Source organism: Pogona vitticeps, chromosome 12 (genome assembly GCF_051106095.1).
Source record: "Pogona vitticeps strain Pit_001003342236 chromosome 12, PviZW2.1, whole genome shotgun sequence".
In the NCBI taxonomy this organism is placed as follows: Eukaryota; Metazoa; Chordata; class Lepidosauria; order Squamata; family Agamidae; genus Pogona; species Pogona vitticeps.
Window position 1 is genome coordinate 12,119,963 of NC_135794.1, and position 25,872 is coordinate 12,145,834.

The 25,872-nt window shown below is 47.5% G+C and overlaps 4 protein-coding genes and 1 long non-coding RNA gene across 15 annotated transcripts in view; 4 read left to right on the forward strand and 1 right to left on the reverse strand.

Annotated features, from left to right (window-relative positions):
• Window positions 1–1,056: 1,056 nt before the first annotated feature.
• TTLL13 (tubulin tyrosine ligase like 13) lies at window positions 1,057–11,880 on the forward strand. 6 transcript variants are annotated; one of them, XM_072981910.2, is made up of 15 exons: window positions 1,057–1,261; window positions 2,451–2,783; window positions 3,080–3,120; window positions 3,337–3,455; window positions 4,411–4,541; window positions 4,784–4,940; window positions 5,133–5,276; window positions 5,601–5,686; window positions 6,622–6,847; window positions 7,768–7,952; window positions 8,377–8,565; window positions 8,671–8,854; window positions 9,730–9,930; window positions 10,384–10,747; window positions 11,116–11,880. In XM_072981910.2, exons 1-15 carry the CDS (start codon window positions 1,119–1,121, stop codon window positions 11,355–11,357), a joined length of 2,745 nt encoding a protein of 914 aa, XP_072838011.2. In that variant the 5' UTR covers window positions 1,057–1,118; the 3' UTR covers window positions 11,358–11,880. The 6 variants fall into 6 exon arrangements, with proteins under 6 accessions (XP_072838011.2, XP_072838013.2, XP_072838015.2 ...); XM_072981914.2 differs by having other exon boundaries at window positions 1,079–1,227; XM_072981915.2 differs by having other exon boundaries at window positions 1,084–1,194.
• Window positions 11,881–15,135: 3,255 nt separating this feature from the next.
• On the forward strand, window positions 15,136–16,817 carry NGRN (neugrin, neurite outgrowth associated). The gene is made up of 3 exons (XM_072981806.2): window positions 15,136–15,510; window positions 15,627–15,737; window positions 15,889–16,817. The coding sequence occupies exons 1-3, from the start codon at window positions 15,383–15,385 to the stop codon at window positions 16,415–16,417; spliced, it is 768 nt and encodes a 255-aa protein (XP_072837907.2). The 5' UTR covers window positions 15,136–15,382; the 3' UTR covers window positions 16,418–16,817.
• Window positions 16,818–20,140: 3,323 nt separating this feature from the next.
• HDDC3 (HD domain containing 3) lies at window positions 20,141–22,640 on the forward strand. 2 transcript variants are annotated; one of them, XM_020815598.3, is made up of 4 exons: window positions 20,141–20,398; window positions 20,521–20,576; window positions 20,799–21,064; window positions 21,962–22,097. In XM_020815598.3, exons 1-4 carry the CDS (start codon window positions 20,284–20,286, stop codon window positions 21,969–21,971), a joined length of 447 nt encoding a protein of 148 aa, XP_020671257.3. In that variant the 5' UTR covers window positions 20,141–20,283; the 3' UTR covers window positions 21,972–22,097. The 2 variants fall into 2 exon arrangements, with proteins under 2 accessions (XP_020671257.3, XP_072837908.2); XM_072981807.2 differs by having other exon boundaries at window positions 20,154–20,398; window positions 20,799–21,039; window positions 21,962–22,640.
• LOC144584547 (uncharacterized) lies at window positions 21,082–24,611 on the reverse strand. Its single transcript, XR_013538872.1, has 2 exons — window positions 23,401–24,611; window positions 21,082–23,069 (listed from the first exon to the last, which is right to left on the reverse strand). It is a non-coding gene; the product is annotated as an uncharacterized LOC144584547 (long non-coding RNA).
• Window positions 24,612–24,701: 90 nt separating this feature from the next.
• The window catches only part of VPS33B (VPS33B late endosome and lysosome associated), a 77,814-nt gene continuing 76,643 nt past the window's right edge, over window positions 24,702–25,872 (forward strand). The window contains exons 1-4 of one of the 5 annotated variants that reach the window (XM_078380850.1): window positions 24,702–24,911; window positions 25,001–25,081; window positions 25,440–25,501; window positions 25,725–25,774. In XM_078380850.1, the coding sequence (XP_078236976.1) occupies window positions 24,816–24,911; window positions 25,001–25,081; window positions 25,440–25,501; window positions 25,725–25,774 (289 nt within the window). In that variant the 5' untranslated portion in view covers window positions 24,702–24,815. Of the gene's footprint in view, window positions 24,912–25,000; window positions 25,158–25,194; window positions 25,316–25,439; window positions 25,502–25,724; window positions 25,775–25,872 lie in introns of those variants that run through there. The other 4 variants (XM_078380849.1, XM_078380848.1, XM_078380847.1 and 1 more) reach the window with 4 other exon arrangements.

The following is a 25,872-nucleotide window of genomic DNA, read 5'->3' on the forward strand; positions in this document are numbered from 1 at the left end:
TGAGAAATCTGGCAGCGCGATGTTATGTTTTTCACTCTGTTTTGCTAACTGAAAACAGCTTTAAGCTGGACAAGGAAATCTGTTAAACTGTACAACATTTGAATGGAACTTTTACATGTTAAGGAATTGGGACTTCAAAGCTGTGTAGGAAAACCAGTTGAGTGTACTTCCATGGATAGACATGTAAGAGAAAGAATTGAAGTTATTGGCGTTTAGCTTCTTGTATAGCTATTGGAAATACATGGATATTTATTTGGAAACATCTCTAGACTATGTTCTAGGACAGACCTGGGCAAAGTGCGGCCCGAGGGTCACATACGGCCCGTGAGCCGCTCCTGTCTAGCCCGCGGACAGTTTTGAACATCAAAACCATTTAGAGCTTTTTGTCTAAAGTTGATCAGTTGCTTATCTTTAACATACCGCCAAAAACCTCTTTAGTATTTGTGAAGATTAACAAGTTTAAAATAAAAACAATCATAACATCACTGTTTCATTTTATTTTTAAGTAAAGTTGGTTCGGCCCCCAAACACAGTTCAGATTTTTCATGCAGCCCTCCTATAGAAATTAATTGCCCAGCCCTATTCTAGGACAAACATTTTTCCACATATTTCATTGTTATGAAATACTATACTGTTTTTTTTTTACGCACAAGCTAGATAGGCGACAATTTTAAAACAACAACAAAAAGCACTTCTGAAGGACATCATTCAAAATGTGCTATTAAGGGTCAGTCAGCAATGGTTCCTTCATTAAAATAATATGTTTCAGTGCATTCTAGACAGTCTACGGTACTCAGAAGTGGTTTCCCATTCCCCACTTCTGGGCCTGCCCTGGGACTGTTCAGCTTGCCCAAGGTCACCCAGGCCGGCTGTTCTGGGAGGCACAGCGGGGAACTGAGCCTCGCGACAAAAACCCGGCCTTCTTCTCCGTTCAAATCAGCCGCGCCGCGCGGGCCGACCGCCCCGGAGCCCCCCCCCAGCGAGGTCACAAAGAGCCGGTCGCCGGCTGATGAGGTTCCACGGGTGTGACGGAGTTTGGAGGCGCCGCCATCCCTGAGAGCGCTTTACGGTGGCCGCGTCTCGGCTCCGCCCACCAGGGGGCGGGGCCCGTCGTCGGCATGGTGACGGCGTCAGGGCTTGAGGGAGCCCGAGGCCCAGGCGCCGCCGTCGCCCCGGGGCAAGCCGCGGGGCCCGGTGAGGGGCGAAGGCGAGGAAAAGTGCCGCGAGGTGCCCGCCTTACGGGCCCGGGAAGCAAGGCTGAGTAGGCCTGCTCGGCCCCTCTTGGAGTTCTTGGCATTCCCACTTTCCACCTCCGGGCAATGGATCCGCTTTAGGGACCCCTTTCACAGAGAGAAAGCGTGGCTCTTCATGGGCAAGATGGACAGCCTTGTAAAGTACATACTGGCCGAGTAGCACTGCTAAAGCAGGAACCTTCATTCGGCGGCCTCGCTGAAGTCGTAGTCTCGGCCCAGCTGCTCTCCCTCTCCCTCTCGCCCCTCCTGTCTTGTTGCTTTTGAGTCTACAGATAATCCGGTTCTCAAACTGAGCGCCTCCTGGGCTGCTGATCTGCTAGACCTTGCCTGGTAATTTGGGAAATAAAACAACGAAAGGAACTTAGGTCAAAAAGAGGAGAATGTGGCCCCAGGATGGAGAAAATATAATGTTCTTTATTTCCGTGTAAAACGCCTGATGCGTGTCGGGCATTAATTGATTGATTTTAAGGAGCTGGTTACAGACGGAATAAACAGAGAAGGAGCTAATTAGAGTTTTATTTATTTATTTTATTTATTTATTTATTTATTTATTTATTTATTCATAAATAAATAAATAAATAAATAAATAAATAAATAAATAAATAAATAAATAAATAAATAAATAAATAGAGTTTAATAGATACGCCCTTGAGGAAGGGTGATGTGCCAAAACTCGTCAGGCATTTTACACTGAAAAAAAGGACACTGTATTTTCTACAAACTGGGACTTACAATTCCCTCTTTCTGACCTATAATTTTTAAGACAGCAACTCAGCAGCAGGATGCCATGTTGTTATAAGCTCAGTCAGCAGCAAGGTTCCCTCTTGAGAGCAGCCCTAGAGAACATGAAAAGTCACTGTTATGGATGAGGAGTAGATGCAGTGAGAAAGTACATGGAAACGGGGTGGGCACAGGCAGCTTACTGTGGCTAGGGCAGGTTGGGGAGAAGACAACACAGAGGGCACTCAATGTTTATTTATTTTACTTGAGATGTTTGTACCTTACCATTCCACTTGTTGCTAGTGTGGCTAATAAAAAGTTCTGATTAGTATAAGAGAATTCAAAGCATCAAAACAATAAATGTGAAGGGAAATAAGTGTAAAGCAGACAAGTGTGCTTTGATTTCATTATTGGCAATTCCTAAGGAATGCTGCAGTGACAAGTTCTGCTGACACTTTCTTTTGTGTTCTTTGCAAGACTGCCTGAGAAAATGAAGATCAGCACAGATGAAAGCAGTGGGTCTGAGGATGGAACTGATGAAGATGATGATGCAGAGGAGGAGGACGGAGGAGGAGGTCTGTCAGATGAGTCTGCAAATGAATGTCTTAAGAGTCTGGAGGCAGAGAATAAACTGTCTCAGCACAACAGCTCTCAGGACCAGGAACAAGTCCTGAGCGGAGGGCACAGAGTCAATAGGCAGGCAGGCAAGAAGAGCGACCAGTCAAGTGTCTCTCTGATAGATCTGGAAGAACAAACTGCAGAAGAATGTGAACCAGAGGAATTAAGGCAAAGAAAAAAGAAAAAGCACAGGTGGGTCATCTTTCCAAGTGAACCGTTGGTGAGGGGAACACATTTAATGTCTATGTAAGGGAATCCACTCCACGTTCTCACAGGTCTCTTTTCTGGCTCATGAATCACAGTATGTTCTGCATCCAAAACCCACATGGGTTAGTGGCCATAGCCTTGAGGTTTCCTTGTTAGACTCCATATTTTGTAGGTATTTCCCATGCCAAACAGTCACTGCTTTCCATACCAATCTGCACTCTGGCTCACAGAGTGTCTCTCTCCACACAGCCACTGAATTGCTGCTTTCATCTTGATTCTAGGCTGCTGTCTATCAACTTGGCCAACTGCAAATATGAGAGTGGTAAGTTACAGCTCCTTCTTAGTGGCTTTCTCTTGCAGCTTGAGAGCTTGATTTCCCACATCAGTGCTGGTAATTCTTAAAGGATTGTTGTATTGCCAGAAGGGTGATTCCTGCTGCATAGGTGGATGTAGTGCTACCCCACCCCGCTGGAGGCCTGGCCTAGATGTGATCCAAGTAACTTTTGTGATCCTTGGCCCTTTGCTTATTTTACTGCAGTTAGGCGTGCTGCTCGGCGCTGTGGTCTAAAAGAAGTGGGGGAGGACGAAGAATGGACTGTTTACTGGACTGACTGCTCAGTCTCCCTGGAGCGTGTCATGGAAATGAAGAGGTTTCAGGTACCTGCAGTAGAAGTAGGAATGAAGGAGCTGTAATTGGGAAATGTGTTAGCATATAAAATAGGATGATCCCAAACAATTTCTGAAAGATAGCAAAATCACACAGTGCCCTTAACTGGCAAGTCTGTGATCTTTTGGCTGCTCAGAAGAGCCCTTGTGTAATTTTGATGATCCGTGCAACTATCTGGAGGGAGGACCTCCTGCTGTTGAACAGAGATAGTCCTAGACCATCTACCTCTTTGCCCCTGTCAGGGACCTGTGCCTCCACTGCCTTGCTCTGATTTGAGCATCACAGAGAAAGCTATGAACTAGGGCTAGCTTGTGGGACTAAAATAGCTTGACAAACATAGCAGTACCCTTGGCACATCCAGATTGAATTACTGCAACATGCTGTAAAAGCAATATGGAATATTTTGCCAGTGTTAGAACAGGTTTCCTGGCTTGCTGTATATGACTGAGTACAATCCAAAATGGAACAGCTTAGTTGTAAGTTGTCACCTACATATCTTTTGCCAGGTGACTCTGCCTCTGGAGGTGGGGGGGGTGTCACAGGGATATACCCTGTGATAGCACTCCAGCTGTCAAACTCCCATTACAAAGGCTTTAGGCTGACACTTACATTGCTTATTTATCTTCAGATCAAAGCTTTCCTCTGCCTGTGATAGGTTCCTTTGTGTTTTCATTCTTCCATTTTAATTTTACTTCAGATTGCTTTTTCTGTTTCATACTTCAGTAGTATTTTGTGTCTGTGTTTTTAGAATTTTCATCAATGTTTTATACTATTTATATTCTGTTTTAATATGGGAGATGCCTTGAAAATCTTGTAATAAGGTTAGAGGGTGGGTTAACTCCTAAATATATAAAAGTAAGACTTAGAGATACTCACAAGGACATTTACTGACATGCATCCCTTCCCAAAGCTACAGGAATGTCTCCTCCTCTTGCCTTATTTCAGAAAATCAACCACTTTCCTGGCATGGCAGAGATCTGTCGCAAGGACCTCCTTGCACGTAACCTCAACCGCATGCTCAAGCTCTTCCCCAAAGAGTACAGCATCTTCCCCCGTACTTGGTGCCTACCAGCAGAGTGAGTGACAGAAAGCATTTCAGAGCTAAGAGGGGCAGCTTCCAGTTCTGACCTAAGTGGGGTAAAAAAGGAGGGCAAGTGATGGGCTACAATTGTGATTTCTCTGTCTCATTTCCCCTCCTCATTTTATATCAAGAACAATTCTTATTGTTGGCTTAGGAGAAGTTGGTCTAGGCAGTGCAGGGCTGGAAGGGTGATGTCTTGAGTGTTTGCCCACCTGCAACTCTGTTGTCTCGGCACAGCTATGGGGACTTCCAAGCCTATGGGCGCATGAGAAAAAACAGAACCTACATCTGCAAGCCAGACAGTGGCTGCCAAGGTCGAGGCATCTTCATTACACGTAATCCTAAGGAGATCAAGCATGGCGAGCACATGATCTGCCAGCAGTACATAGCCAAGGTGAGTTGGGTATCTGAATACTTCGCCTAGTTTACCCTGGCCACAGTTACAGTAGAACACAGAGGTGATGCCGTGCCCACAGAGAAAGTTGGTTTCATGGGGGACATTCACTGCAAGGCTCCTGAGCAAGCCAGCTGCCTGGGGAAGGGCTCCTTGCACCCTTCCCTCCTCACTTGGTTCATCTCCTTGCAGCCCTTCCTAATTGATGGCTTCAAATTTGACATGCGCATCTATGTCCTGATTACCTCCTGTGACCCGCTGAAGATCTTTGTTTATGAGGAGGGGCTGGCACGCTTTGCCACCATGAGGTACATCGAGCCCAGCAGCGGCAACCTGGTAAAGAAGGGATGTTTCCCAGGAACTGGCATATGCTTTGTAGGATAATAAGTTGCTTGTGCCTCTTGAGGCTCCTGGCAACTCGAGTCATTCTCATATGGTGGGTGGTAATTTCCATGTTAAAAGTCACCCCAGGTTTAGTCTCCAGACATACAAAGTTCCTTCCACTTGGAAATGCTGCATAAATAGATCATTGCTTTGACATGCTGTAAAGCAATGGCTGTGAGTACACACTGCTGTGGGAAGCAGGATTTGGATGCTGCTGGTCAAAGAAGGGGACCTGAAGGAGTGGGGGAGTGAATACTCCTGCTGTCTCTCACACAGGATGATATCTGCATGCATCTGACCAACTACGCCATCAACAAGCATAATGAGAACTTTGTACGTGATGACAACACAGGCAGTAAGAGGTACCGTGTCTGCCAATCCATTACTGGGGCAGAGTTCTGTCTTCTGTGTGGGATCATGTGAGGTAGATTAGATGGCAAGTCGAACAAGCTGGCAAGGGGGGGGGAGGAGTACAGTTCTGCTTCTCAGTTTGCTAAAAATGCAGAGATTTGCCCATAAACCATCTGCAAAATGAGCTGATTCTGTAAGCGAAATACCTGACAGTTTGTCTGCTGAGAGTGAGAGGATTATGAAAAATCATAGGCTGAAATCCTCTTGTACAACTTTATGCCATGCAAGTAGGATGATGTCATCATCCAGCAATAGTAATATGTAATTTTAATTGACTGAAACCTTCCTACCACCCTCCTTAATGTTCTGATGCTCCTTTCTGACCCGAAGAAGCCTTTGGGAGCAGCAGGACTGGGGAGCAGGAACCTTTAATAGCCAAAAATCATCACCAGCAGACCCAATCCCAGTGGTGGCAACCCAGCAGCAATTTTTACACTAAGAGGATTTCATTCATTGTATTGTTCTTGAAGGCAAGAACAATATCTCAGTGGCAGAACTTCAGTTTCACATGTACAAGGTCCATGCCAGGTCAGTTCTTGGCAGCCCTCTGGCTAAAAAGGGTTGCAGGTTACAAAAAAACCAGTAGGGACATGGAATTGAATTAAATGGATTCTTGGTGTCATATGGCTTCATTGTACAGCCATCGTGACACATCCTTCTACATATGAGTTTTAATGTGTCCTTAGACCTCAACCCTAAGGACACTTGTTTGGGAAGAAGCTCCATTGAAATGAGGATAGAAAGAGGATATAATCGACTGTGTCAGTTGTCCGACTTTGCTCTCTGCTTGTGGATGGCAGGGCCAGAGTTTATCCCTTGTTAGTGGCAGAGTCTGGCCTTGCCATCACTGCAGCTCCTGCCTACTCTCCCCTTCTGATCCCAACAGAAAGCTATCCACACTGAATACCTGGATGCGCGAGCACAACTACGACACAGCTGAGCTGTGGCGGGACATTGAGGACATCATCATCAAAACCCTAATTGCTGCCCACCCTGTACTGAAACATAATTACCGCACCTGTTTTCCTAATCATATTTCGGGCTGTGCCTGCTTTGAAATCCTTGGCTTTGACATCCTCCTTGACAGGAAGCTCAAACCTTGGTTGCTGGAGGTAAGGGGGAATCTGTCAATGTGAAATAGGATCTGGGAGGAAGATGATGCAAATTCTCCCTAGAGCATTCCCCAAAGATGAGATACCCAGATGCCTTCCAGGCTTCTCTCCTGATCAAGGTCTTGTTTCCCTTGTAGGCTACCCCCACCCCCAGCTGTACATTTGCTGTAACATGTGCACCTTTACATCTTAAAAGTAGGATGCAACAAATGCTATTTGGGTAAAAGTGATGTAAACAGCCAGCTTGAATCAATATTGGCCATGCTGAGAGGCGACTAATTTCAAACTACCACCACCCTTCCAACCAGCATTAAAATCCTAGGCAGAAATCATCCAGGTTTTACCACTTGAGGTCTCAAAGTAACAGTCTCCTTCTATCTGAAGCACCTAGTTTGGATCTACATACTCAACCTGCATTTTCTTCTTCCCCGTACCCTAAACATAGCTTTAACAAATCATTTTGCTTTAAATACAAACATCAGAATAGTCTTCATTGACTTTGAGAGTGTAGGTAAAGGTAAAGGTTCCCCTTGACAGTTTTGTCCAGTTGTGTCCGACTCTAGGCGGCAGTGCTCATCTCTGTTTCCAACCCATAGAGCTAGTGTTTTGTCCGCAGACAATCCTCCATAGTCACATGGCCAGCGTGACTAGACATGGAACGCCGTTTACCTTCCCACTGAGATGGTACCTATTTATTTACTCACATTTTTGCATTTTGCATGCTTTCGAACCACTAGGTTGGCAGGAGCTGGGACAAGCGACGGGGGGCTCGCTCCGTTGCGTGGATTCGATCTTACGACTGCAGGTCTTCTGACCTTGCAGCCCAGAGGTTTCAGTGGTTAATGCTAGAACATTCAGTGTACAAGAAGCTATGTGTGCAGAAGAGTATCACTTGGGCTCAGGTGTTCTTGTTCCTTCAGGTCAACCACTCACCCAGCTTTACCACAGACTCAAGGCTGGACCGTGAAGTCAAGGACGCCCTGCTCTGTGATGCACTCAATCTCATCAACTTGCGTGCCTGTGACAAGAAGAAGGTCCTGGAGGAGGACAAGAGACGTGTGAAGGAGCGTCTTCTCCAAGTCCACCAGCCACCTCGTGAAACCAGGTATTGCCAGGCAGAAGCCCAGGTTGAAGTCCTCCTCTGGGCCTTGTAGGCATTTTAACTTACTGGAAGCGACCACCTGCCAGGATGTTCTGCCTCCGGAAGGTACCACTAGACATCTGCCTTCTCCTACCAGCATTTTCACTCTTCAGATTCCACTGAGAAGAAATGGTACAAGCAGAAAAATGACAACCCACTTGGTTCTTTAGAAATAGTGCTGGGAGGGCCAAGTCCTGATCCTGAGTAGCTGGTTGTCTTGGAAATAGCAGTTCACTAGGCAATGCCTGTTCAAGGTGCAGGAAAATGCAGGCAAGGCTCTTGCCCTATGTGAGAATCTCCCAGGTAGAGCACTGTGTCCCACATGTTTTTCTCCCCCAGAATGTATCCCCTGTGGCTGCTGCCACCCCTGACCTTTCTTGTGTTCTAGGCGAGAACAGATGGAGAATAGCCAGGCTGCCTGGCTGGCCCAAGCAGAACAATATGAGAACAGCCACCTGGGTGGTTACCGGCGCATTTTTCCAGCACGTGGTACAGAAAAGTATGCCCCCTTCTTCAAGCACAGTGGATCCCTCTTTCAAGAAACAGTTGCCTCCAAGGCTAGAGAGGAGTGTGCCAGGTATCTGGGAAGGGCACTGGGCTTCTGCCCCTGGCATGTTGAAAACAGGTACAGAGGAAGGAAACATCGTCTCACAGCCCATCATGACAACTTGGTCTCTTTTAGGCAACAACTGGAGGAGATTCGCCAGAAGCAGGAACAGAGGGAAAACACTGCTGGAAAGAAGAAAAGGGAAGTGAAAGAGAATTTGCAAGGAGAATCTGCAGGAGAGAAATCCCATGAGAAAAACAGGGGCAAATCTTCCCTCACTCGCATAGCGTACAGCCACAGCAAAACTTGGAATCCAAAGGTACCTCGTAGTAGGTTCCCTCAGGAGAACAATCTGTTGGCTGCCATTCTCGTTCTCTCTCTTCCCCCTCCCTGATGCCAAGGGGGAGCAGTTCTAGGCCAAGATACCCTGTTCTTTATCATCAGCTTTTCTGTTGCTCCAAACCTGGGCAATGCTTTGTGGGTTTGTGTAGTTCTGCATGTACAGGATGAACTCTCTTGCTGCTTGTCATGGAGAAAGAAGCCTTGAATGGTACTAAAGCCTCCCTCTTTGGATATCTCTCTTTGGATATCTCTGTCCCTTTTGCCTGGCATTGCTTACATGTTTTCAGATTATTCTCCTCCAGCAATAAAAAAGAGGTCTGGCTGGTTGGTTCCTTTTTGCTGAAACCTGAGGTTTCAAGAAAGAGTTCTGCTAAGTTGAGTTGCTGGCCTTGTGCCTGCAGACAGACACAAATTATCCTTGCTGAAGCAGAGACCATTGCGACCCTTTTCTTCTGCTTCCTGGGGCTTTCTGCTACCCTGAGAATTCTTTAGACAGTACAGAGCCAGCAAGTCTTAGGAATAAGAAAGATGCCCTTTTTGCCTTGCCGAGTGACTGATAAAGGAGCTGGCTAACCGTTCCAGTATGATACAAACTGAGGACCAGAGCATTGCCCAGAGGTTGAAGTTGGAGCACAAGAGCACCCATTTTTGCCTTCTGATGCTGGCCGGTTTGCTTTTGCTTGACTGATGGAGAGGAGGATTTTTCTGTAGTTCTGTTAAACTTTTTATTTAATGTAAGACTACACATGAATACCAACTCTCAAGCTACCTACCAGTCTTTAAGAGGAGCGAATAGGCCTTATGTACCCAGGATCTATGCCCAAAGTTGACCTAAGCAGTTTCCTTCCCCAGATGCCCTCCTTGCCATATGACAGCATGAGTCCCCAAGCTATTGTAGAGGAGGAGGAAGTAGAGCGAGTCAAAGCCCTTCTGCGGCGTGAAAACCTAATCCGAGGGCTTGGCATTGTCGACCAGCTCACCCGCCTGCTCCGTCACACAGAGCCAAGACCAATGGAAATCCAGAGGCCCCACATCAACATCTCTGAAAGCCAGGTAGGTGGACTGTGGGTTGAGACCTTGAAATGCTTTGGAGTGAGAGAGTATTACACTGCAGAGGCGGCTTGGGAGCCAGTATGATCTTCCAGAAGGAAGAATGCTGATCTTGCAGATAGCTGGGAGACATGTGTTCGTCGTCCACCCCTGCTGTGGAATTTGTCCTGACTTCTGTTTCCAATTTGCAAAGCAGGAATCTTGTGCCTCCTCTTATAGGCAAATGGTTGTATGTCCCCAGTGCTGCAGAAATGCTTAATGGTTACTTTGGAGATGCGTACACCCCTTTGAGAGAGGAGAATATTCTTTCTTAGAGGAGCATTAAAAATGGTTCCAGGAACTGTGTAACCCCCAGTGGGCAGAGAAGCAGGAAGCGAATGGGGAGGGGAATCTCTTGACTAATAGGCAAGTCAGGTGGACCACTTCAGACTTCAACCTGCTGCTTTTTTCTTCCAGCCACACTTCCTCCAGGATATGTTTCATAACCGTGAACCCCAGAATCTGATGACCCTCGTCCCCCTCTCCCTCCTAGGGGGCTCTGTCCAGGAGTTTGGGCAGCATATCCTGCAGCAACCCAGTGCACGTGTCCAGTTGCTGGGTAACCAAGGCTTCATTCCCACCATCCTGGGTGCTCTGTCAGGCCTAGGCCCTTCCCGAGAGTCCTCCTACCCATCACACCTGAAACCACAACTCCACCTCCAGCCACCCAAGAACATGAGCTGGCTGGGTACTGCCATGGTGGGAGAGCCCTGCACCCTTGCCCAGATGCTGAAGACAGGAGGGAGACGCTTTGCCAGTGCCAAGAGCAAGCTGGAAGGCAGTAAGTATCAGGAGAAAGAGTTGTGGAGGCACAGAGGTCCTCAGGCATGGGGCGGGTGAATGGCTTTCTCTGCTGCGCTGCAGTAGGGCATCTATTTCATTGTGAGCCACAGCTGTCCTGTAATGGCAACAGGGCAGACTCATATTCTGGCAGTGGTGCCAAAAGGTTACCTGGCTACTCAGAAATTGAGGGGCACAACTACAGCCAAGCTTTTTCACCTCTCTTTCACTACACCAAATCCTGAGATTCTCCCAGATGCCTGAGCACCATCACACTGCCTTGATACCTTCCCGGTTCTAGCAAAGGCAGGATCTCCGAGACTTGAGCCTCCATGCCATGCTTTTTGCCTCGCCTTGCTTCTTTTCCAGGCAGCCCTGTCAGCAGGAGGCCCCTGTACATGAGCACCGGCTCCTTGAGCTGCCTGTCTCATACCGGGAAAGCGTCCAGCCACATGTACAACAGCTTCCCGTTCCCAGCTGCGCCGGCCCCCCTAAATCGCATGGACATGCATGGACTGGCCATCAACTCTGCCTCAGCCCCTCTTATCCGGCGCACGAGCCCACACCGCTCCAGCAACATGACTGCCCTGCACTTCAACCAGCCAAGGTAGCCAACTTACTCTCCCACCCCAGAGTCGAGACCTGCGTGAGCAGAGCAGAATGAATTGTGGCCCGTGCTGTTCAGCCACCCTTCCCAGCCATGGCCTTGGCCTTTTCCTCCCACAGGAAAGGGACTTGACTTGAATTCTCAGCAGCATAGAGATTCTAAGAAGAACTGGGGCTTGGGGAGAGGTCCATTGCTGATGCCAAGGCCAAGAGGGACAAGAAGAGTATAGGAGCCTCTGCCCTATTGCTGTAGCCTGGTGTGATGGCCCTGATGTGAGACACGCCCCACATCCCTTTCAGGCCACTGTGATTTTTGCTACAGACAGCAGCCAACCGAGACCAGGATCAGGCACCTTTGGCTGTACCATTCCACCACCACCCCTGCCACGTGCATCTTGGCTGTCCTGCCCCAGCTGCCAACCAGCCTACCAAAGTCCAGGCACCGCTCCTGAAGAGTACTATGGGCTGGGAAAGAGGAGTGGTTCTTTTATAGCTGACTTTCTATTAAAATTTTATACAGTTACACAATCTGGAGTCTGTCTGTTCTTTACCATATAAGACATACCATGTTTTTAAAAGAACATTTTTTTCTTTTGGATGCATTTTTCTTTTGTCTATTTATGTGCTTTAGGTTTTCTTCTTTGATCTTTATGACTTAAACAGAATGAAAAAAGGAATAATTATTTTTTTAAGAACATATGAAGAACACTGCCAAATTAGACCTGTTGAGGGAAGCATTCTCTTTCCCAGAGTGACTGACCAAATGCCTATGAAATATCCACAAGCAGAACAGAAATGCTATATGTTTTTTTTTCCAGTAGCTGGGTGTTATCCTCCATTTTTTCAGTCCCCTTCTCAGAGCTGTCTAGATAGAAACCATTATGATATTCAATGGAAATGAATGGTCTCTTTTCACTGTGCTGCTGTTGTAAAGAAGCTCTTTCTTTTGACTGTTATAAATCTCCCTCTATCCCATTTCATTAACTGACCCCACTGAGTTCTAGCACGATGAGAGAAAAAGAAAACCGCTCTGTCCTCATTTTCCACACCATATATTGTTTCAAAGCAGTGGTTCCTAACCTTGGGCAGCTCAGGTTTCCTTGGACTGTAATTCCCATAAGCCTACATCACTAGCTGTGCTAGCAGGGATTTCTGGGAACTGCAGTCCAAGAACACCTCGTTACCCAAGGTTGGGAACCACTGTTTTATATAACTTTGTCATATCACCCAACTTGTCTTTTTATTAAACATAAGACAAAGGGGAGCAACTCGCCTTTTTATATAGAGGGGTTGCTCCAGTTCATTTAACATTTCAGTGGTCTTTTGCTGCAACTCTTCCAGCACTGCACAGTATTATTTTTTACAAGAAATAATGGTTGTGTTATAATTTAGCAAAAGGACAATACTGTACTGTATAATATTGAGAGTTTTATGCTTGCTCTCTTTCCTAATGATCCCAGGGAAGATACCTTTTTTGCAACTGCAGTACATTTGATAAACATTTTAATTGAATTGTGCACTACAGTACCACGGTCCCTTTCTTGATTTGTTCCTCGCCACCTCCACCTTCCATCAGTGTGGATGTGAAGTCAGAATTGTTGCCTTTGTGTGCATCACTTTACACTTACGTTGAACTACAACTGCTACTTTAATGCCTGTTCCCCCAATTGAAGTGGTCGTTTTGGAGAGCTTCATAATCCTTTTTAAAATTTTTATCAGCTTATATTAACTTGGCATTTCTTGTCAACACAGACACCTCACTGCTCATTCCTAGCTGTAAATAATTTATAAACAAGTCTCTAGTCCCACTACAGAACATCAGGAGTTCTGCTTCTTAACATCTCTTTCGTGCGAGAACTGTCCAATTCTTCCTACTCCATGCAAGAGCGTATTTAGATCCTGTTCCTCTTCTAGAAGCTCTCAGAAAGAGGGGAAGCTCCTAACAGCACAAAGCCCCCTTGCTAACATTCTGGCTTTCTTCTCACTTGTTGGCAGGGCCAGTGCCCTTTGTGGAAATGGCACCAGACACTTGGTAAAAGCCCAGGTATCTCAAAGGCAGGTGCTTGCCATATTTCACATTGATCACCTACTGGATCCTTTAAGGCTAATAATGCTGTTTTTCTGACCTAGTCTCTTTCCTCCTCGGATCATCAAACTTGTGATTTAAGGATTCCCAGATTAACAGTCTAACTTTGACACCTAGAAATTTTACTTGTGACGAAAACACAGTGCAAGCTATTTCTGCATCTGAAGTGGGAAGCCAAGATCCTGCTCCAGACACATTGCACAGAGGCTGCTCCTGCTTGACAGGAGAGGCCTAAAAGAGGGAGGCTCACACCCCCTGGACACAGGGAGGAAGCCACAGAGGCATCTTTGCACCCCTACCATACCATAAAATTAAGAACGGGAGAAGGCAATGCTGCAGTACTTTTTACCCTGACATTTGTCATTTACAGGATTTCATGCAGTGCTTTTTACCCCTGGGGCTCATCAGACAAAGTCAGCTGTTTATGGAATGCCTGGCTCCTCAGGATGCTTGTAACCACAACATGATGGGACGGATGATCAGCATAGACAATTTTTGGGGATATCCTTTCTCTAAGGCTGTGGCTCCAAGGATCTCAGACAGCAAGTCATGCAAAAACTAAATCTGTGCTGTAGAGCTGCCGGGTCCCTTTGGAGATGCAGGGGAGAGATACAGCAAATCAGGCATTCCTGGTGCTCAGTTGCCTAAGACACCCCCACCCCACCCCCCGCCTCATGGTAAGATTCTGCCTGAATCTACTCAGTGTAAGGGCAACTGAAGTCACTGCTATATTATCTGGCCAAAAACACACACACAACTGCCTTAAATGTGGGGTTTTTTTGTATGTGTTGATTTTGTTTACCATTTTAGTGTGGTACTTGTTTGATCTTTTTTAGTATGTTATTGTTTTTGACTTTTAAATACTGTATTGTCTTTTACTGATATAAGTTATCTTGGATCCTTTTTAAGGAGAAAAGTGGAGTAAATTTTTTTAAAATAAATAAATAAAATTTGGTTCTCTATCTCAAGACGACCCACTGTATTTTCTTCATTGTGAGAGAGGGTGGGGCAACTAATACTTTTTGCCCTGCCATTGCAATTTACAGGCCTTTCCCCCCCGATTGCTAGTGTACCACTATCTGAGTTCTATGAGATAATATTTTTATACAAGTATAGCAGACACAATGTACTTTAGAAAAGTGTGTGTGTATTCAAAGAGCAAAACAACAGCAATAGAAGCACAGTCCAAACTGGATGTTCTTGACTTCCATTATCCCACTAGGCCAGAGCAAGAGTTGCATGTAAAAAAAAAAAAAGCAAATATCCCTTTTAAGCAAAATCTCAGATATTTTTATTGATCAAGGCAAAATATTCACAGCACAATATAGCTTTAGGTGCACAGCCTTTTAAGTTCTAAAGCAAGGTGGTCAGGATCTGTATCATCCTTTAGCAGAATAGAACCTCCAGCCCTCTCCAAGCAATTTCTCTCCCACTCAAATAACTGACCTGTGGAATCGCAGGAGTTCCCTAAGATTCCCACCCGGTCGGCGGAACCAAGCAGCCCATAATAAGGGGTTCTACCGGCTCAACGGAGCCCTTTCGCTCCGGCTGAGCTCTCTCTCTCTCTCTCGCTCCCTCTTTCTCGCTCTCCTTGCGCCTCCTCCGGTCATGCCCAGGCGTCCCTTCCCGGAAGAGTCCCTTCACCTCTACCAGCAGCCGGCAAGCTTGTTTACGACACTTCCGGGACTTGTTTACGACACTTCCGGGAGCGGGCAAAGGCGTCGAAGCCCGCCTCGCCGGTTTCCGGTTCCTACTCGTTTCCCTTTCCCGGAGCGAGAGAGAGAGAGAGAGAGAGAGAGAGAGAGAGAGAGAGAGAGAGAGAGAGCCGGAGGCGCCGCGTCCTCGGCGGCGGCGGGGGTCCCTCCGTCCACCTCGGGGGAGGTCGCTCCGGGTAGCCGTGCCCTTCCCGTGGCCCGGCGCGCCTCTTTCTCTGCCGCGACCGAAATGGGGTCGAGGCGGGTCCTGGGGCTCCGGAGGGCGGTGACTCGCCTGACCGCTGGGAGGCCGGCCGCCGAGCTCCTGGTGGAGAGGCCGGAGGAGGAGGAGGAAGAGGCGGTGGCGGCGATGGAGAGGTAAAGGCCGGGCGTCGCACCCCGACCGGCCGGGTCCCCCCCCCCGCCCAGCTCCTGCCGCCCCGCCGGTCCCCGCGAGTTCCCCTCTCTTCCTCCTCCTTCTTCCCCCCCTCCAGGGCGCTGTGGGGCCGGGAGAAGGCGGCCCGCGAGCGCAGGATCCGGAGGCTGATGGAACCTGCGGGACCCCCCGAGCGCACCTTGACCCGCCAGGCCATGGAGCAGATCCGGTGAGAGGGCGGCCCGCGCTGGCTTTCGGGGGGCGGCAGCGGCGGGCTGTGGGGGCCGCTTGGTCCACGGCTGCGGGGCCGCGGGAGGGGGCGAGGCTCCGGGCCCAGGCCAGCTCCTCACTCACCCATTTCCTTTCCTCCGCCTCGCCAGGTACCTCAGCCGGGAGTTGCCCGAGGAGTGGCCAGTGGACCGCCTGGCGCAGGGCTTCCAGGTGCCGCCCGACGTGATTCGCAGAGTCCTGAGGAGCCGCTTCGTCCCTTCTCCCGAGCGGGCCCAGAAGCAAGACGCCAGAGCCTTGGCCGGGCGGGGAGCCGGGCGCCAGGGCTGCTTGGAGGCCTCTCTGCCCCGGGAGGCCACCTTCCGACTACTGACGCCGCTGCCCGGAGGCTCTGCGGGCGCCCTCCCCCCGGGCGCGTCAGAGCTCCCGGTCCCCATGGTGGCCCAGGGGAAGCCAGAGGTTGAGGTCCGCAGGGCTGCCCGCCCCGGTCCTGAGGAGGAAGCCGAGACTGTGCCCATGCTGAGCCTGGAAGTGGTGGAGGAACTGGCAGCACAAGACTGGCACAAGCACAATCCTGCCTGGGTGCCCGTGCAGAGGGGCTGGGAGTTCTTCGACAGAGAGGGCAACTTGCTCTACAAGGTCCCCCTGGGGCATCTGAAGGATGGCAAGGGCAGCCAGTAGCCAGGGACTGTCTGGCTTCTGGGGGCCACCTTCTCGGCTGCCTCTGGAGCTCCTGGTGTGGGGCCTGGTGGCCCTGCCTCAAGAACAATGGACTCCTACAAACGAACATCCTTCTTTGAGGTAAAAATGGAATGTTGCTGCCACGGTGTAACAAGTGATTTCTTTACAACAGCAGACTGGCTGGCACCTTCTCAGTGAAGGAGCCAACTGTTTCCTCACCATCTGCTCCAAAGAGGAGAAGGCAAAAGCTCAGAAAGGTCGGAGTTGTTCAGCCTGGGGCAGAGTTGGAGCCTGGGGCAGTTCTGGAAACAGTCTGCCCTCTTGTTGCACAATCATATTCAAGGAGTAGGATTGTGATGTAAAAATTAAATAGACAACAAATAAAAGTACAATTTCTGCAGTTACAGCTATCATAAAATTATAGAATAATTGAGTTGGAAGGAGCCTGTAAATCCATTGATTCCACCCCCCTGTTCCATGCAGGAATCTCAGTCAAAGCAGATCTGACAGATAAGTGTCTAATTTTCTCTCGAATGCCTCCAGTGTTGGAGCACTCACCACTTCGCAAAGTAATTGGTTCCATTGTCTTACTGCTCTGACAGTTAAGACGTTTTTCCTCATATTCAGCCTAAATCTGCTTTCCTATAGCTTGAGCGAATTATTACATGTTCTGCACTCAGAGATGAATGAGAACAGATCCTGCCCCTATCATATCTCCTCTCAGTCTTCTTAAGGCTAAACATGTCCAATTCTTATATCCTTCCTCATAGGGCTTGGTTTCCAGTATTTTGATCATCCTGCTTGCCCTCTTCTGAACTTGTTCCAGTTTGTTGGCAGCATCTCTCTTGAAGTGTGGTATCCAGAACTGGACACAGTATTCTAGATAAGACCTAATGGGTGCTGAACAGAGGGGAACTTGTACTTCACGGGATTTGGAGATAATGCTTCTGTTAATGCATCCTAAAATAGCATTGGCCTTTTTGTAGCCACATCAGACTGGGCTCATATTTAGGTTTCGAGCAACAACAATTCCAGGATTCTTCTCATTCATAATTTTACTGAGCATTTTGTAACTTATTTGGGGTTATTTCCCCCCTAGGTGTAGTACTTTGCAGTCGCTATTCCAACCATTTTTATGCTAGTTACAGCCATTAATTCTGCTGTAAATCAGAGTGAAAGCAAAGTAACCTTTGTTCCAAGTGGCCTTTTTTACAGGAGATGTGAGGGAAAATAAACAATTTATTCATTCATTCAATTTATATACCGCCCATCCGGCTATTAAAGCCACTCTGGACGGTTCACAACAAAATAAACCACAATAACAGAATAAATAATTACCACAAAACTTAATCACAGTAAAAATCAAATAAACATATCAGTAATTAACTAAAAAAGCAACATAAAAACAATTCATCAATGTAAAATTAAAACATAACAACTAAATATTTAACAAAGCAAAATGGTGGAGTTGGCAGTTTAAGAACCTATTTAAAAGAATTTCTGTGCTCTTTAAGCAGTTTCTTTACACCAGTGAAGGTGTTATTGGATTAAGTAAAGAGATTAAGCAGTTCCTCTTTTTTGGCAGGAACAAATAGCGGAGTCTCATTATTTTCACTTAACTCTGTTAAAATTAACATCAGGAGAGGCCACAACAACTTCAATAGGGCCAGTTGTGCCAACATTCATCAGGGACTCAATCTAAGACAACATTAGTTCTCCATTTAATTTTTCTTCCTTTATGGGGGGGGGCTGGTCCAAACTGCTCATGGTAGGTAGGCTTTTTCAAGGGAGCGTTCTGGATTGCACAAATTGTCCCGCAGCATGAGTGGTGAGCCCAATCCCCATCCGGCTTGCAGTTAGTAGGCATAGGTCCTGGATGAACCTCCTTCCTCCAGGGATCTTGTCCATTCTAAGGGGTCAGGTAACAATCCTCCAACTTTTATGTTAGGAAAGTCAGGTAATAATCCTGTAGTCTTTACATTCAGTTCTCTTCGTCCTCTCTGCTCCAGGATCCTTTCCTCTCTCTAACTCCTTTATTGGTACTCTAAAGACTCAAGACCCTCTTTCATCTTCTTCCTTTTCTCAAACTGACAACTCTTCTATCTTCTCTATGCCTTTTCCCACTGAAACCAGAAAAACCTCTACCCCCCTTTTTCTCCCTTTAACCCCACCTCTCTTTTCTCCTCGACACTCAGATCTTCCATCCATTCTGTCATGCCACTGTTGTCTCCTCTTTTTCTTCTGTCTCAATGGTAAGAGGGGACGGCTCAGTCACTCCTCTTTCATTTACATCTATCACTCCTTCACAGAAGGGGTCAGGTGAATCTTGGGTGGGAGTTTATTCCACAGGTGAGGCACAACTACAGAGAAGGTCTCTTGTTATGTGCTGCCAAGTTGCCCTCCAACTTATGGCAACCCTCCAAAATGTCCTGTCCTCAATAGCCTGCTCAGCTCTTGCAAACTTAAGCTTATGGCTTCCTTTAGGGCTAACAAGCTAACATCCTGTATCTCAGGTTGGGCAACCTTTGTGAATCCAGGGGGCAATTTTCTGTTCCAGAAACTGTGGGCTGCACAGCCTGCAAAAAAATTCCAGAACTTGGTAAAAGTCTACTTCTAGTTTTTGAAAAGTGTGTATTCTCTGCTGGTGATAGATGCTGCAGATGGATTTTGCAACAGACTTAAAGGTCTCCAGGAGCAGCAGTTTACCTTTTTCGGTGAAAGAAAGAGCTGGGAGAGAGAATAAGCAATTGCATGTTTTTGTCCACACCTGTTGTATGTGGGCAGTAAAAAAGAAAGAAAGCATGCTGTACCAGCAGGGGTGAGGAAAGTAGTAAACCTCCATAATCTGGAATGATCGCTGTAGCTTTGCAAGTGGATGGGTTTGGGAAGAAGCGTTGTGTGGTCTTGCCTGCCTTCCATCTCTTAAACTGTCCCAGAAGTGCTTAACCATTGGGCTTCCAGGTTTTCTAGACCACATGTGCCTCTGAAGCCCAGACCAGCTGCCAGACGTCTGGGAGCTGAAGCACCATTGGTGTAGAGAAAGATTATGTAGAAAGATGATAGTGCAGAGGGCTGAGTTTTCCTCATTTAAGAAAAAAAAATCTGCTGTGAATGCCTAAAGATCTTACCACAGTTAGTGCCTGTCAGAGAAGATTAGGACTAGAAAACTAAAGTGTATGAAAATTGAGTATACTCAGGATTGTGCAGTCTTATTTTACTATAGTTAAAATCAGTTTTATTTCCCACGTAGTGGTACCTGTGAAAGCAGGAAGGCTAGCCTTTCCTTTATGAGGAAGGGGAGGCTGGTGGAGGGAAGGCTGCTGTTGAACGACAGTTAGCGCTGAAATCTCGGAATTCTCCCTAAGGAGCTCCGATGAAGAAGAGGTAGAGCGCCATTAAAAGGTTTCAGACGTTCCGTCCTCTTCAGTTACTTTTTTTATTTAAAAATGTTAGCCTGCTTCAGCACGTTTAACAAAAATTAGAACAGAAGCAGGGCGACATCTTAAAGACATCTATGTGAGTTTCCGCGATTTATCCTTCCCTTCCGCCCACACAAAATCCGCCACGGGTCATGTCACTCTACTCTTTTACTTCTGTTTACGTCTCCCCGACGTACGTAGGCCCCGCGTGCGCGGCCTCGCCCAATGGCTTCTCGTTTCCTCCCGTCGCGTGCGCGGATTCGCTCAGACATCGTTTGCCCTGAGGGGGGGGAAAGGAGGCGGGGCTTTAACGACGCCTTAGCTTAGGAGCTTTCGAAGGGAGGCTTTCCTTTTTTTAGGCCCGGAAGCAGCGGCGCCAGCAGCCCCGCCCCTTTTCTTCCCTTCCCCGCCGGCCCTCAAAACCGGCTGTGGGTCTGTCGCCCCGCCATGAGCGCTCCCGAGGCCGTGCGGCTTCTGGACGCGGCCGACTTCGCCGCCCGCAAGCACGCCTCCCAGCGCCGCAAAGATCCGGAGAGCACGCCGTATATCAATCATCCCATCGGTGAGCCGGGAAGCGGAGGCTCCGGGGCTCGAATCGCGCCTGTTTCCCTCCGGTGGGTGAGGCGGGCGGAGCGTTCCCTCTTTTTTTTAGAAAGCAAGACCTGTTCTTTTGTGTATCCTCAGGTGTGGCCCAGATATTGGCACAGGAGGCGGGAATAACGGACGTTGTAATACTGCAGGTAACCTCCTCACACCCTCCTGCCTAGTGCTGTTGTTAAGCCCAGGCCTACAGCAACAGCAAAAATAATTCAAATCGCAACTATGCTGCTACGCATGGGCAGAGCGCCCTTTCCCCCTCAAACCACTGCAGAAAAGAGAAGTCTGTTGGACTCCGTGCAGACCCATCCCAGCATTTTTGTGTTTAGAACCAAACTACATACTAGCCTTTTCTGTGTTTCCAGGCTGCCCTTCTGCATGACACAGTCGAAGACACAAACACTACTTTCTCAGAGATTGAGGAGCACTTTGGGGAAGAGGTAAAGCGCATTGTAGAAGAAGTGACTGATGACAAGAGGCTGCCGAAGATGGAGCGCAAGCGCCTGCAGATTGAACATGCTGCTCATTGCAGCCAGGCTGCCAAATTGGTGAAACTGGCTGATAAACTTTATAACCTGCGAGACCTGAACCGCTGCACCCCTCAAGGTTCATCTTGTACTATTTATTCTTGGTGTGTTTGGGTCCATGTTTATTCTTTTTTCTTCTTTATAGAACAGAAAGTTAAAACGCTTGGTTCTTCTCAATTTCTGGCTTCCTGTAGCTCTAAAATTTGGGTGTATTACAATATATTGACAGATATAATGTAGTGAAAGGGAAATGGGCAAAATAAACCATGAAGCATTTCCCGAGTCAAACAAGGTCAAAGCAAATTCATACAGTGGACACTCGACTTACAGACGGCTTGTCTTACAGACTTTTCGAGTTACAGACTTCCCTGGCCACAAAATTTAGGTTCAACTTGCAGCCGGAGAATCGACTTAACAGACCAGAAAAAAACCAAAATGGAACAAAAACAGCCGGTTACGGGATTAATAGGTTTTCAATGCATTGTAGGTCAATGGAGACTCAACCTACAGATTTTTCGACCTGCAGCCAATACGGATTAATTCTGTAAGTAGAGGGTCCACTGTATATCAAAACAGGCTATGGGAAGCATCACCATGAGCCAAGCCTATGACAGGGAATGAGTGACAAATCTTCAGTAGGTTTTGTCAGCAGTACTGCTGTGGGTCGGTCAGCCACTGGAGCATCTTCCCCTCTTTCTAATAGGCATTGTAATTTTCACTCAAAATGAACAGATCCACAGCTAATTTTAAAGACTAATGACCCCCCTCTTTTTATGACAAAAGCTTTTGTGGACTGAAACCCATTACCATGAAAGCTTATATGAAAGAAACTGCCTTAGGTTTTTGTTTTGTTTTGTGCTGCAGAGAATACAGACTAAAATCTACCATTCTTGAAACCACTCAAAGTTGTGAGTTGATCTAACTGTCACATGAATATGGCCAATCAATTAGGTAATTTCTGTATGTGTTTTCTAACAAGTGGATCATCTCTCTTTGGCCAGGTTGGTCTGAAAAACGGGTTCAGGAGTACTTTCTTTGGGCCTCGGAGGTGGTGAAGGGGTTGCATGGTGCAAATCCGGTGCTGGAAGAGAAGCTGTGGCTGTTGTTTAAAGCAAGAGGGCTATCAGATTGACATGGCAGGGCACTGCCCAACTCTACTGGAAAGAAAACCACCTGGATATCTTGATGTTGGGTGAATAATGAAGGGACTTTGGACCAGTTCTCCTGAACCTACTTTCCTGTCCCATAGTCTTTGCACTCTCCACGATGGACCTTGCATGTGTTTGGATTGCTCTAGTTCTGTCTGAGAAGTTCATTTCAGCTGATGACTCTTCTGCTCTTTGATTCAATAGCTAAGGTGGCAAGATGCAAAAAGACAGTCCAAAAGCAGTTTGGCCACTCTGTAATGAAGGCAAATTCTATAGCAGAAGAATCCCCATATAAGAAGATAACTTCATCAGTCCCTCACTTTTCTGGCCTTGATCTCCAGAATCTAATGACCTGTAAAAGTTGTTCTGCAGTTGAATTGAGGAGGAAGAGTGCAAGAGAATACTGAGAAATCCTTTTTTTGACAAAACTTTTTGACAGGATTCTAGGATTGCCTGTCATTTGTTGTTGGGCTAATATTGAAAGAATGACTATTGGTAGTGATGCTTAATAAAATCTCTATCCAATATCTGATTACTGGAATACATTTTTATTTTGATGAAATGATGGACTTGGTTCAGAGAGTAGTTCTTCAATCTGAATTGGGGCAGAGGTATGGGGTTATTTATTTCAAAAGCTTTATACTGTCCAGTTAGTACTAGGCACTGCTCTGGGTGGTTTATATTGAAGGACAATCAATGAAATATAGTATAACAGATGAGCCATTAAATCACCAGAAAGAAACAAAATGAAACATCGGATAAAAGGCAATAAAACTATGCATAAACTTGAGTAACCAAGCAATAGCAAGACAATGGCAAAATCCTGATAATCGATTAGCCAAGGATGCCCCTAAAAGCTTCTTGAAACACCTTAATTTTTCACATCCTCTTAAAGGCAGCAGGGAAGGGGGCCAGACACAGTTCCAACCGGGAGCCCATTCCGTAGGGATGGTGCCACAACCTAGAACAGGGGTTTTAAACTCAATTTACCTGGGGGCCGCAGGAGGCAGAGTCTGGGTGAGGCTGGGCCGCATCAGATTTTCTGCCAAGCGGAGCAAGAGCCCGAGGAAGCTGCCCAGGAGTTTCCATAGCCGACAGACAGGTGGGCTGGCTGGCAGGCTGCAGTTCTGGATGGAGGGTGCAAGAGGTGCTGTCTTGGGAGAGAGCTGGTGAGCGAGGCAAGGCTTTTTTTTTTTTACTCTTGACAGAAGAGGATGTGTGGGCGCTTTGGGGGGCCAGGCAAGGCGAGGGCCACAAACTATCATCTGGGCCACATGTTTGAGACCCCTGACCTAGAAGGTCTGGTTTCTTGTGGATGTCTTTCTGGCTTCTCCCAGAGTGGCAGCCCAGAGGAGCACAGTTTATGTGGATTGGGTGGTGTGGGCTGCTGTTCTTGGGGAAAGGCACTGTGACAAGTAGCAATTATGATACCAACAGCTTCTCCTTCTCATCATGAAGCAGGATTCTTCCATGTAATAATTTTTTCTGTATGTTATTGAGGCCAGACAGAGCAGTCAAGTTGATATTTTGACACCTCTTGAATATAACTGCTATCAGAAAAGGGGTGACAAGATAAGCCCAGGGATTAACTGACCATAGAAATTGACCATATTATTATAGATTTGCCTGTAATGCTATGTATTGGATGATGTAGATCATTGTATTATATGGTGCTGTATTACAACTTGCTTATCTATTTTTCTAAGGCATCTTAATAGAGAATAAAGTTTAAAAGAGTAATAATGATAATAAAATGCTGTTGAAGTGAGCCATACAGATCCTAGCTCATGTATTTCATCGTACCACCATGGCAGAAAAACATCAGTCTGGAGCATAGACCAGTTTTTTTCATAGGGAATCCTACCAAAACTATGGTCAAAGTGCATCTGAATCCATTATAACACCTCAGATTTTGGACTTAATAGCACTCCTGTGATAGAACAAACTATGTGTGGGATTGATTCCCTGGAATTTTACAACAGGTACAACTAAATTCACCATAAAGTCTTAAATCTAACTGGTGGCCATGCTTTGTACCCCAAACATTACACACCAGTGATTCATTGTCCTGCCTTGGCACAAAAGCACGTACCCATGAAGCCTCATAGGGTTTTAATGCAGTTTCCTATAAAGTCACTAGAGCCATAGCACATCCCCAGAATGGTTTGGCACCAGCAATGTGCAAATCATGGTACTGGTATACAAAATTCTTTGAATTTTTCTATCATAACCTCCTAAGACCTAGAGCAGTAACCTGATATTTGATCAATAATCTGTATCCATGGTCCACACACAAGATTTTGGTGCAGAGCCAAAAATTAAATTCTCATTTAAAGTTGGCTGTCTACTTAAATTTTTTTAAGTGATTCAATTAACAAGTATCATCTGCTCCTGCATTTGTACAGGGGGAAGGGGAAACCACGCAGCCTTTTTCTATGACAGTATTTCACAGCGACAAAGATTACTGCTCTGCGGCTTCCTAGCGCTGCCATTGGGCAACCAAACCACAGCGCCCTCCCTGGCGGCGGTGCCAAACTGCAACACACCCGGAAGGACAGGAAGGCGTGGCCGGAAAGCAACGGCCCCCGGATGCCGTGGAAACCGGCCCCTTCCGGGTGCCGGGGCGGCCCGCTCCGCCTTCTCCCGGTCCTGCTGCCGGTGGTTCCGGGCGGTACGGTCCTTTGCCCCGGCGCCTCCTGCTGCGGGGATGGCCTCCCCGGGCTCCTGCGATGCGCCGGGGCTGCCCGACTTCCACCTCCTGAAGCGCCTGGCGCGGGACCAGCTGGTGTACCTGCTGGAGCAGGTGGGGAGGGAGGCTCGGCGGGGGGCTGGCGGGAGGGCTCCCCTCGGCCGCCTCTGACCCCGCCTCGCCTCTTTCTCTCTCCCTCGCAGCTCCCTGGGAAGAAGGACCTGTTCATCGAAGCCGACCTGATGAGCCCTCTGGACCGGATTGCCAATGTCTCCATCCTCAAGGTGCCAGAGGCCCGGGAGGTCTGGCGCCTTCGTGGGGTTGCAATGGCCCGGCCATGCTGCCAAAGGCGTTGCTGAGGTCCTGCCTGTTTCTCCCTCCGGGCAGCGAGCGGCTTCGGGGATGGGCCTGGCAGGCGGATGCGGACAGAAGCGCCTGGATCTGCAGGCAGTGTGAACGCAGATGCCTCTTTCCCTCCCAGTGGCCTTACCTAGCAATCTCCCTTCACATCCGTTCATGTACACTTCCGAGTAAAAGGGTGTATGGGGCGGGGGGGGGGAGAGCCACAACTCTTGCCATGCCCCATCCTCTCCAAAATACATGAGCTAAATCTCTCCCTCTCCCTTTCTCTTGCCTTTGCAGCAACACGAAGTGGATAAGCTTTACAAAGTGGAGAACAAGCCGGCCCACAGTACCAGTGACCAGTGAGTGGATGGTAGATTCACACACACCCCTTGTGTGCCGAGGAATGGGAGCCGTACTTGCCCCTTCCACCAAGGGGCTGCACAGATGCTCCTGCTGGCCAAGGGAAAAAGAGATGTTTGAGTGTCTCTGGAGCTTACAACGACCAGCTCACCAAGAAGAGAAGATGTAATGTCATTTTCTTGCCTGCTCCACTGAGTTTGCCTCTTTCTCTTTTCCCCCAAGGTTATGCTTTCTGCTCCGGCCACGCATCAGGAGTGTGAAGTATGTGGCAGGTGAGAATCTGGTCAATATGACTTGATCTTGAGGAGAAGGAAGATTTGTAGCTGCAAATTATACAGCTACAGCCAAAGGTGCCAGTTTCTTGGAAGGA

Bases quoted from the DNA above. Each gene is read 5' to 3' on its own strand.
- TTLL13 (XM_072981910.2), top strand. From the start codon at position 1,119: ATGGTGACGGCGTCAGGGCTTGAGGGAGCCCGAGGCCCAGGCGCCGCC. The intron at 4,542-4,783 runs GTGAGTGACAGA...GTCTCGGCACAG, and splicing joins ACTTGGTGCCTACCAGCAGA to CTATGGGGACTTCCAAGCCT. The intron at 8,566-8,670 runs GTATCTGGGAAG...GGTCTCTTTTAG, and splicing joins GCTAGAGAGGAGTGTGCCAG to GCAACAACTGGAGGAGATTC.
- NGRN (XM_072981806.2), top strand. From the start codon at position 15,383: ATGGGGTCGAGGCGGGTCCTGGGGCTCCGGAGGGCGGTGACTCGCCTG. The intron at 15,511-15,626 runs GTAAAGGCCGGG...CCCCCCCTCCAG, and splicing joins GCGGTGGCGGCGATGGAGAG to GGCGCTGTGGGGCCGGGAGA. The intron at 15,738-15,888 runs GTGAGAGGGCGG...CCGCCTCGCCAG, and splicing joins CAGGCCATGGAGCAGATCCG to GTACCTCAGCCGGGAGTTGC.
- HDDC3 (XM_072981807.2), top strand. From the start codon at position 20,284: ATGAGCGCTCCCGAGGCCGTGCGGCTTCTGGACGCGGCCGACTTCGCC. The intron at 20,399-20,520 runs GTGAGCCGGGAA...GTGTATCCTCAG, and splicing joins GTATATCAATCATCCCATCG to GTGTGGCCCAGATATTGGCA. The intron at 21,040-21,961 runs GTTCATCTTGTA...CTCTTTGGCCAG, and splicing joins GAACCGCTGCACCCCTCAAG to GTTGGTCTGAAAAACGGGTT.